This window comes from Rattus norvegicus, chromosome 2 (genome assembly GCF_036323735.1).
Source record: "Rattus norvegicus strain BN/NHsdMcwi chromosome 2, GRCr8, whole genome shotgun sequence".
NCBI lineage: Eukaryota > Metazoa > Chordata > Mammalia > Rodentia > Muridae > Rattus > Rattus norvegicus.
This window is the reverse complement of record NC_086020.1, coordinates 197538747-197549115: the sequence shown is the minus strand read 5'-3', so window position 1 is coordinate 197549115 and position 10369 is coordinate 197538747. Positions and strand designations below refer to the sequence as shown.

The window sequence follows — 10369 nt, the reverse complement described above, 5'->3', positions numbered from 1 at the left end:
ACTGTGTAGAATTTTTTTCTTTTTTTTTTTTTTCGGAGCTGGGGACCGAACCCAGGGCCTTGCGCTTGCTAGGCAAGTGCTCTACCTCTGAGCTAAATCCCCAACCCTACTGTGTAGAATTTTGCACGGGTCACATTATGTCGGAAAGTTCTCTATTTTGGAGACATCTGGATTTTAGAGTTTTGGGTTAGAGAAGTTCATCCTGTATTGACATATTAGGAAACACTCCTTGGGAAACACTATCTTTTATTATTGTGGAGAGAAGATGAATGGGCCAATAGAGGATCCATGGCTGTGTCTCTCTGGTTTTCTGTAGTAGAGAAAGCTGGAGGACTTCCTTCCAGCAAGAAAGGCCATGCACAGAGTCACCTTCTCACCAGCTATTTGAGTCCACTGTGTGTGTTTGCTTGCAGATAAGGCCACTCGTATGCTCACCCACACTACTGGAAGATCACCAGCATGGCCCGAGTTCACTACCAGGGACTGCCAGGGTGGAATCTGCATGCTTTCTTATCTTCTGCTCCTCGTCCTGGTAAATGTTTCAAGGGCATTTACTGCTTGTTTTAGTTACCTTGTCATTGCTGGCAAAGGCTTAAGTTTGCCTCCCAGATTGAGTGTCCAGCCCATCATGGCAGGGAGATCAAGGCGGCAGGAACAGGTGCTGTCAGGTTACATTGTATCTGTAGCCAGGAAGTATGGGGAGATGACCGATTGCTGGTGCTCAGTCATTTTTTCATTAATCTGAGTCCTTAGCTCACAGGATGGTTCTCACAGCCATAGTAGAGCTTTCTGCCTCAATTTCTTTTTTTTTTTTCTGGAAATATCCTCATGGTGTACCCAGAGGTGTGTTGCCATAGTGATTCTGAATCCAATCAAGAACTTTTTTTTTTCTTTTCTTTTTTTCTGGAGCTGGGGACCGAACCCAGGGCCTTGCGCTTGCTAGGCAAGCGCTCTACCACTGAGCTAAACCCCCAATCCCTGTCAAGAACTTCTTAGAGAGCAGACCCACCTGTATATCTGTGAGAAGTACCTACACCACAGATGTAGTTCCTGTCTCTATATTGGGAATTTTAACTTTTCAAAGTTCAGCAACTGACACCACCTTACTCTCTGTCTTCTCAACTACCTCTGTGTTGAATCCAGGGTAAATGCTCACATAGTGCTTGATGGCTTGAGTATGAGAGTATTACATTCCTGTAGGCTGTACAGTGTGGGCGAGGAAAAAAAATCAATGTTGCAAATCTCTTAATTCATCACTAAAGCCATCCTCCTGGCCCAAGCAGCCCAAGCAGCGAAGAATGATGCAGAGACAGAAATGGATAACAAGTGAATCTCACGCAACTGTTTGAAGTGTGGTGCTCTTGGAAGAGTTAGAGCAACTGTCAAAGTCCCCAATGTGTCCATTTGTATCCGTTCTGATGGTGATGTGATGCTGTTGGAGATTCAGGTCTCATCTTCGCCTCTGAGCTCATCTGAATAATGCTGGTGATGGGAGGAAGAGAGATGAGGCATTTAGAGGCAGCCCTGGATCCGACTATATAAATCTGAAGGAGGTAAGGTAGGACAGCTTGGCCTTCTTAGCTTGTCTAGTGCAAGGCAGTGCAGAAGGAAGTGAGGGATTCCAGAGTGGACAGTGTTTGCCTTCACCCCAAGTGATCATGAGAGGTGCTGTGCAAGTCTTCATCATGCTCCTTCTAGCAACTGTCTCTGACTGTGCGGTGATCACAGGGGTAAGTTTCTAGCATTCTCCATAGACCTGGCTTGGGGGCCAAGATCGGGGTTCTGCACAGGGTGTGCACTGAGAACCACAAAGACTTTGCTGCTCCAATTCACCTAAACCAGGGGGATTTTGGAGGTGGTCACTGCCTGGGAGTGGGGTTGCATGTGATTTCGGATGGGTTAGACCTCACTCTGGCAGACAGAGTCGACCTTTGAGATGTTGTGGGTAAATATAATAGCATTTTAAATACATTAGGAGGGCATTGGATTTTGACATTGAGTCTTCAGTAAAATGGAGATTCCTTGGTGTGTGCCATAGGAAATTCCTCTACAGGACAGATGAGTGCTCTCCCGGCACCGTTTGTCTCGTGTCCACCTTGGTTTTCACTTGTCGGTGGTAACTCACAGAGCACTCTATGAGTTCAGGGCAGCAAGCACACAGGGTCCCTCTTCAGTCCCACTTTGGCTATTAGAAAGGATGCTCAAACACCCCCTTTCACTCTTTAGTGGTCTCCCAGGGGAATATGGGTGGCACCAACATTGGCAGAACGCACTCCAAACATGCTAACCTTGAAGTAGAGGCTCAGCGCAGGGGCACTGAGCATGTCACTCAGAGCACGGTGTCCTCTCGGATGTCCTATGCTGCATGACAGAGGTCCTCTGCTGGACCTATTTACAAACTAAGACACAGTGCTTCTCCTAAGAGCTCCCAGGTAACAGTCAGGAAGAAAAAGAGAGAATCAAGTTTTATTTCAGCTTCCGGCAACCTTCTACAAGGAAGGTAAGTGTAGCGTAAAGCCAGCCAGTTCCTGGAATTGGATAAATATTAGTTTTCACAGAAAAGGCAACCTCGTTTTCACAGGAAAGAGACTCCATTCAAAATAACACGCAGGGCAAGCGAACGCTCTGAGGGCAGGCTTGCCTCCAGCAGTGTGACTGATGAAAGCCATCATGAAGACCAGGGTTCAGATCCAGGAGAGACGTTAGGATTCCCTCACACGGTGAGGGATGGGGGTACACGGAGGACCCATGAGCTGCTCAGTCACAGTGTCACCAAGCCAGCTCCAACATCTATTCCAGAATAGCAACAGGTAGAGAGGCCTAAGGGAGGTGGGACATCTGTTATTGAAGGGCACAATGAGAGAAGAAGGTGGGGTCAGTCACAGGGAGTGAGGGAAGGGCAGGATGAGCAGTCGCAGTCAGAACATTGAGGGGAGGAAGCCGGGTATGCCCAGCTGCCTCTGTTTCCCATATTCTTTTGATGTTCCTTGTCTGACTCTCAGAAAGATGTCAGCTCCTGACCTTGCTGCATTCCATTGCTCTTTAGTGACGGTCCAGCTGTAGGGCCCAACCTCCCAGAGTACCATGCCTACTATTGTGGAGGGAGACGAGTCCAAGTGGGGTCCACTTCCCTCTCCTCAGTTCTCAGGGAGCTGGCTTGGGTATGAGAAGCATCCCTGCTGGGCTAGAGATTATCTGCTGGTGACTGCCACCTGTACCTTCACTGAGTGATGAAAAGTTTGCTATCTGTTTCCTTCCTCATCCTTCCAAATAGAAAGATTGGAGCTTCTGGGTCCTGTCATGTCCCATGCTGGTAGCCTGATGGTGTTCTGTGGCCTGCTACTAGAGGAAAATGAATAAAACCTCAGCCTCAGACTTCAGCTCTGAGGCTACTTGGCCTCTGGCTAGTGGCCAGGTTAACTGGTTCTCCATGCAGCTCTGCCTGCTTTCTTGACCCTGGCCTTGGTGTAAAGTTAACTTGTTTGAAACTTTCTTTCATTACCTGGTAACCCAGCAGGTCCAAGCAGCCCAACCTAGAAGGGTACATCCATGTCAGGGGTCTAGGGAGGCCAGCAGACAAGCCTGGGAGAGTGGGAGGGGGGAATAACTGTCTACCAGGCTTCTGTGGGTTGCCTGGAACCCACAGAAAGGCAGCTCATAATGGATGCTGGAGGACAGAGGACAACACAAGCTCAGCGGTGAACATCCAGGGGTTTTGGACCATGAAGGACCGTCCCTCTTTCACCACAGAGTTCTTACTCATCGTATTCTACCAGTGTCGACTGGCATTAGAAAAGCTATGCCTTCTAACACAGGGTTTCCCGGGGAACAGGGACTGCCTCACCATGAAGTCTGGTGCTCTGCTGACCCCAAGTGTCCCTCTCAAGAGACAAGACCCAGGCCAAGATGTCCTCTTGATCTGAGGTGCTTAGTTACCTCCTCCAGATGCTGACAAGGATGCATAGCGCTTCTTTTCCTTTGTTCCCTTGGGTGACGCTAACCGGTTAGCCCTTTCTCTCTCCCTTAGGCCTGTGAACGAGATGTCCAGTGTGGGGCTGGCACCTGCTGTGCTATCAGCCTGTGGCTGCGGGGCCTGAGGCTGTGTACCCCTCTGGGGCGGGAAGGAGAGGAGTGCCACCCTGGAAGCCACAAGGTACTGTGCTGGCATTAGATGGGCAAGTGTGTGAACGGGCATGGGCTCAGCAGACAGGGATCCTGGGGCATAGGGCCAGCTTAGAGCAGGGAGTCTGCGGCTTCTGAGGGCGATGTGGGGAAGGTTAATGCTGCTTCCCCCACAGTGGATCTAGACTCTGGCTGAAGGAAGGCCAGCAAGCAGCCCTGGTGGTGCTGCTCCAGGCAGCTGCCTCGTGCAGGCCTGCAAACGTCGTTTGGATACTGGTTCTGGTTCGAACACTGTCCACCTGCCCCCTTCTAGACAGGCGGAAGGAACACAGTTATCATTTAAAGTATTCCCGAGTTTTGATAGCAAATTGAGGAGCAACAAATCATGTTACTTGCTCAAGTCACACAGCTGGGACTAGAACTGAGTTCTCTGAAGTCAACCATAGTCCTAGCTCATTGGTGTGGGGGTACAGCCTCCTTGGTTTTGATGGAGCGGTGATACCAATCACACAAGCTGCTAGTCCTTCAGGCTGGCCACTCTCAGCTCTTTGTCTTGTTTAACGGGTCTGTAGAGTATACCAAAGGGAGCAGGTTAGCTCCCTGAAGTGAGTGTCCTTTACTTTTAGGAATGGCCTCTCTTCAAGCACAGAAAATGGCTTCCTATACAGGGCTGCAACTTAGAGCAACACACCTCTCTAAGAGGGACTCCCTCGTTTTTCTTTTTTTTCCTCATCCTATATTTTATTGGATATTTTTATTTACATTCCAGATATTATTCCCTTTCCCGGTTTCCCGTCCATAAGCCCCCATCCTCCTTCTCCTTTCTTCTATAAGGGTGCTCCCCCTCCTAAACCATTTCCCCTTCTCACCTCCCTGCCCTGACATTTTCCTACACTGGGTGGGGGGGGGGTCCAGCCTTGGCAGGGCCAAGGACTTCTCCTCCCATTGGTACTCAACAAGGCCATCCTCTGCTACATACGCAACTGGAGCCATGGGTCTGTCCATGTGTACTCTTTGCGTAGTGGTTTGGGACTCCCTCTTCTATGCCACAAGCAGCTAGCTCTTGGTCTGTTTCTAGCCTCCAAGGGCACAGGACAGTCAAGAGGGTCTTGGTTTTGGTAGGGTTAGGTGAAAAAGCCACAGCCTGTAGTCTTTGGAGTGTGGGGCCACTAAGGGGCAGGGATCTTATTGGGCAGGGCCTGCAACCACATTCAGTTCCTCTTAGCGTCTTTCAGGCTCTTGCTGGCTTGTCTATATAGCTCCAGTGCTCATTTGGGGTCAGAGAATTTTCCAGCAGCCTCTCTCCCAATCCCCCTCAAGGCATGAATTTGTTCTTAACCACCTTAGGCTCAGGAAGCTGCAAGCTGAAACACTCTGTCATCTTCATTGCCTTGGGCTATGGGAGACAGTTCAGAATGATTTAGTGTCCCAATAGGGACAGCAGCATTAATAAAAAACAAATGCTAGACGCTTCTTACATGCCACTTTTCCACAGTAAGTTTTCAGTATATATATATAGTCCCAGTTTCTTTATAGCCGCATGTGGCAGGTGCTATTAACCCATTTTATGGATGATAAGGTCAAAGCATAGCAAGGGAAAAATAGGTAGTCAGTTATCACAAACCTGGTAAACAGCTGCTCTGGGATTTGAACCCATGTAGTCCGGTACTGGACCTAGTCTCCTTATTGCTCTGTTTAAAACCCACTGGGGAACTGGTGAGATGATTGAGCAGGTGAAGGCATTGCTATGACAACATGGTGACCTGAGTTCGATCCCTGGAACACATGTAAAGGTGGAAGGAAGGAACAGACAAGACGTCCTATGATCTCCACAGACGTGCTCTCCCCATTATGCCCTCTCACACACGCATGCACGCACACACGCATGCACACACGTGCATACGCGCACACACACACATACACACAAACTTTTCAAAACTCGAGGAAACCTTGGGTGTTTAGCAGTGCTCTTTGATGTGAATCGGTGGACAGAGAGGGTGTTTGTCCCTTCACAGCTCTAAGAACCTGGCCACAGAGCTGAGGACACCTCAGGGAAGCAGAGAGAGTCACTGAGCAGAGGTGTGAGAGTGTCTGCATGTGTGTGCAGATGGGCCCACAGGTGTTCTGAGCGTGGAACATTGGCCGTATTTGGGTTCAAATCCTGGTTTCTCCACAAACTAGCTGTGTGATGTGGGCATATCATTGAGCCACTCTGTGCCAAGGTGAATATAGTCACCATTGTTGTTGAGTAGGAGGGGACATCTGCAGGCCTGTCCTGACCCGTCCAGCAGGTCCAGTTATTCAGGGTCCCAAAGAGGCGCTACCTGAGGGTCAAGGTGGGGAGAAAAGAAGGAGACCAAGCAAGGTTCTGTTGTCAAGGTCTCGTTTATTGAGAGGAATGTACAGCATTTAAAGCTCTGAAGCAGGAATTGAAGCACGAACTGAACTTTAGGGCGGGGGAGTACTGGGAAGTGCCCAAGGACATAAGGTGAATCATTAAACTGCAAGATATTCTCCTTAGACACTGAGGCAACAGTCTTCCGGGGACAAGTTCTTTGAAAAGGTCAAGCCCTTCTCAGGAATCTGCTCAGGGCAGGGCTCTAGCTTTGCTTAGTTCTGATGTCTGGTCCCCAACACTGTCCTGTGGCTAACATACTAACCTCTTCTCTCTCCAGATCCCTTTCTTTAGGAAACGCCAACACCATACCTGTCCCTGTTCACCCAGCCTGCTGTGCTCCAGGTTCCCAGATGGCAGGTACCGCTGCTCCCAGGACTTGAAGAATGTCAACTTTTAGTTTATCTGGACTCTGTCTGGGTCCCTACTGGGTGACCTCTTGTGTTACATCTGTGTGACTTAGTTCCGTGCAACTTCTCCACTCCCCACCCTGTCCGTGTGTGTGCAGACAAGCATATCTTCCACTACGGAACAGTCCAGCAGCGTGCAGAGAGGAGTTTGCAGCCTTGAGAAGTGGGCCAGCCTGGCCTTCCTGGCCAGACCGCCTGAAGTTGTGACACTGGGACCTCCTCAATTGTCTGCCCTTCCTGCATGTGCCCTTCTCCCTAAACCACACCTCCCAGGCCCTGGCCTGTGGGTGCGTCACTAAGTCACGGGGTCCATGGGGGGAAGATCAACATTCTCCTCATTTTCTTTCATTGGCTAGCTCCTTGTTTTAGGAGTAAGTCCGAAGTCAGCACTTCTTAGGGCACCATTCTAAAGCAAGAGGATTTCAGGGACTCTTTGAGTTTGGGGTGAGAGGCATCTCAGAGGCTCTGGGTATGAGTGTGAGGTGGGCTGGGAAGGGATGGGAGGGTGAGGAAACCATGGAGCAGACTTAGCATGGGCCTACTGCAACTCTTGGAGCTGAAGTCCAGTCCCTTTGGGTTTATGTGAAATATTTGACCCACAGGCCATGTGTGCCTAGTGACAGTAATTTGTGTCAGGAACGGAGCTGGCAAGGCCCAGAGCCTGAAGCAGGCCTGGGAGCTTTCTCTACATGCAGGTCGCTGGTACCTCTGACTTCCCAACCTAATTCTTATTCTACACACAGGGTGTCCAACAACACTGTGACAAAATGTTGCCATCTACAAAGTTCAGAGAGGAGCAATTGAGTTAGGACAACACAATCCCTTTTTCAGAAAGCTTACACTTTTGTCTTGGGCCACACTGACAGCTCTCCAAAGCAAGCAATGGAGCAAGCAAGCAAACAAACGAATGAACAAACACTTAAAGAACATAAAATATGAAAAGACAGGGTGCTACACTCCCCCGCCCCCCATCCTGCCCTCTACCCGTCTCTGCTCAGTCCTTAATCCAGGGCCCACTAGCCTGGGCACTGGCCAGCACAGGGTCCTTTCCGAGCTTTTGTTCATTTAGACAGACACTGTCACCTGTTCTGCTGACCTGTGCAGCTCTTCCCTGAATGCACCACGATCTCTTTCCTTCCAGGTTCCAGCCCTGGTTCCTAGGTGTGAAGTTCCCTTCCAAGTCTGTGGGCCCATGCTGCTCCTTGTCTCACAGGTCTCTAGGTTTCACTACTGTCCTCGGGTCCTGATTGTGTCCCTTGCAGCACACAGAGCAACTCTGAGTGCAGTGGTCTACAGCCAGTGCCTCAGTGCTCCATAGATAAGACGTTGGGGTGGCCTATGGCACCCCCAGCACACTGTCATTTTGCCTGTCCATCCTAGCCACAGAACTATAGGGTGAAACAACAATTTAATGCGACTTTATTCGTTTTTTTTTTTTTCTTTTTCTTTTTTTCGGAGCTGGGGACCGAACCCAGGGCCTTGTGCTTGCTAGGCAAGTGCTCTACCGCTGAGCTAAATCCCCAACCCCAACTTTATTCGTTTTCGTTATTAATCTCCTAATTTTGAGGACTGTGTAATGAGTCTCCCGTCTTCTCTGCTGTGGCAAAAAATAGGACAGTGGAGAGGTTAGGAAGCTTAGAAAATATATTTATATTCGGGAATATGCTCTTCAGAAATAGGGATATTAAAAAAACTACCTACAGAGCTAGTATGCACCTAAGAAGAATATATTTTAGAAGAATGAGAGGCGAAGTTGACATTCTCTCAAGATTATCAATTTAAGCGACTGTGCTTCAGCTCAATCTTTCCTTTTCGACTATTGGTTTCTGGCGCCATCTCGTGGACAAAATGGAAATAGCAAGGAACGCGAAGAGGACTGTGTGCTTCCAGAATTAGAAGTGGGAGTTTTTCATGATTTGGATTCCATCGGAGATCCGGAACAGTGCTTGCCAAGAAGCCTGCCGTACGAAGGACCCCAAAAACAACGCTTTATTAACACGCTGCCCTGCCCCACCTTACAAACGGTCACGGAAGCCTCAGTTTCCTTCCTGCTGAGTTTAGACCAGGTGCTACGATTTTCCTGCTCACAGGTTCTCTAGAATGAGAGAGCAGATGTGGATAAGCCCCTCACCCCAACCTCCCGCTGTGAGTCACCAGGAAGTAGCGACTCCGCAGAGCCGCTTTTAAAACTTAATCACTTGAACTCCTCCTCATCTCTGGCTCATTTGAGTGACTGCCTCCATTGTCTCCACAAGTCTTTAGGTAGCCAGGGCCTAGAGATTCCCCCATATCTCCAGACAAAAGGGCCAGACACATAAGGCCAGAGCAGAGACTGTGTGGGGATGTGTGCTCCCAGATCTGCTGCCAGAGTCTCCTCTTTCTGTTGTTCATCCTTAAACTCCCCCATTGTGGCTCTTAGCGCTCTGAGTAAGGTCCTGGTAAACTAGCCGGGTACTGATCTGTCCAGTTACTACCTGGTGATAAAGGGCTTCCTGAAAGCCATAACCAAGGGCGAGCCTGGACCAAGGAGGAGCAAGAGGCTCCTAAAGTTGAAGAGAAAAATTAGAGAGGGAAGAAAGGCTGCAGGGTTGGACACTGACCCACAGATGAGCCTGCAGAGTGGACCCAAATCGTTGACCCAAGGTCAGCTCAACCTTTGACCCAAAGAGCCAACCTCGAGGCTTTGTGTGGAATTTATTTAAAAAAAAAAATCGTACCCTGCCATGTAGGTAGAGAAGAAGCACATGCTGGCCTGGGGCACACTAAGTGTTGGCATTCTGTCTAAGCTCCACCCCCACCGTTACATGGCAACAGGCAGGTATGCTCTGCCCCACAGTTACAACAGGTAACAGCCAGCTGTGCCTGGCACTATAAAAGGGGCTGCTTGGGGGCTGGGGATTTAGCTCAGTGGTAGAGCGCTTACCTAGGAAGCGCAAGGCCCTGGGTTCGATCCCCAGCTCCGAAAAAAAGAACCAAAAAAAAAAAAAAGGGGCTGCTTGCCCCCTCCTCATTCTCTTGTTCTTTTGCTCTCACTTGCTCTTCCCCCCTTCTCCTTTCTCCCTTCTCTCCCCATTCCTCTCCCCCCTTCCTCCACATGCTCATGGCTGGCCTTTACTTCTCTCCTCTTCTCTTCTTTCATTAGACCTTTCCACGTGGAACCATGTTGGCTTGTGCTTTGTCCGGATGCGAGCCAAGATTTCTACCCCAACAGAATGTGTGCACTGTGCAGTGCAAAGTGGCTTGACTTCCCTGAAAACAGGAGCATGTTTTTTAATGGTTATTTAGCACTCATTTTGTGGCGAAGAGGGTTGATATCTCATTAACTAAAGCTACATATAGTTTCATACAAACCAAACTACAGCTTGTCAGCCCTCTGAACCCTGGGGCTTCTTCACGGGAATTCCACCAACTGGGGATCAACATATTAAAAAGTACATGTGCA

The 10369-nt window shown here is 49.3% G+C and overlaps 1 protein-coding gene across 1 annotated transcript; it reads left to right on the top strand.

Moving 5' to 3' along the window:
- Positions 1 to 1565: 1565 nt before the first annotated feature.
- Positions 1566 to 10369, top strand: Prok1 (prokineticin 1). Its single transcript, NM_138851.2, has 3 exons — positions 1566 to 1730; positions 4028 to 4153; positions 6798 to 10369. Exons 1-3 carry the CDS (start codon positions 1659 to 1661, stop codon positions 6915 to 6917), a joined length of 318 nt encoding a protein of 105 aa, NP_620206.1. The 5' UTR covers positions 1566 to 1658; the 3' UTR covers positions 6918 to 10369.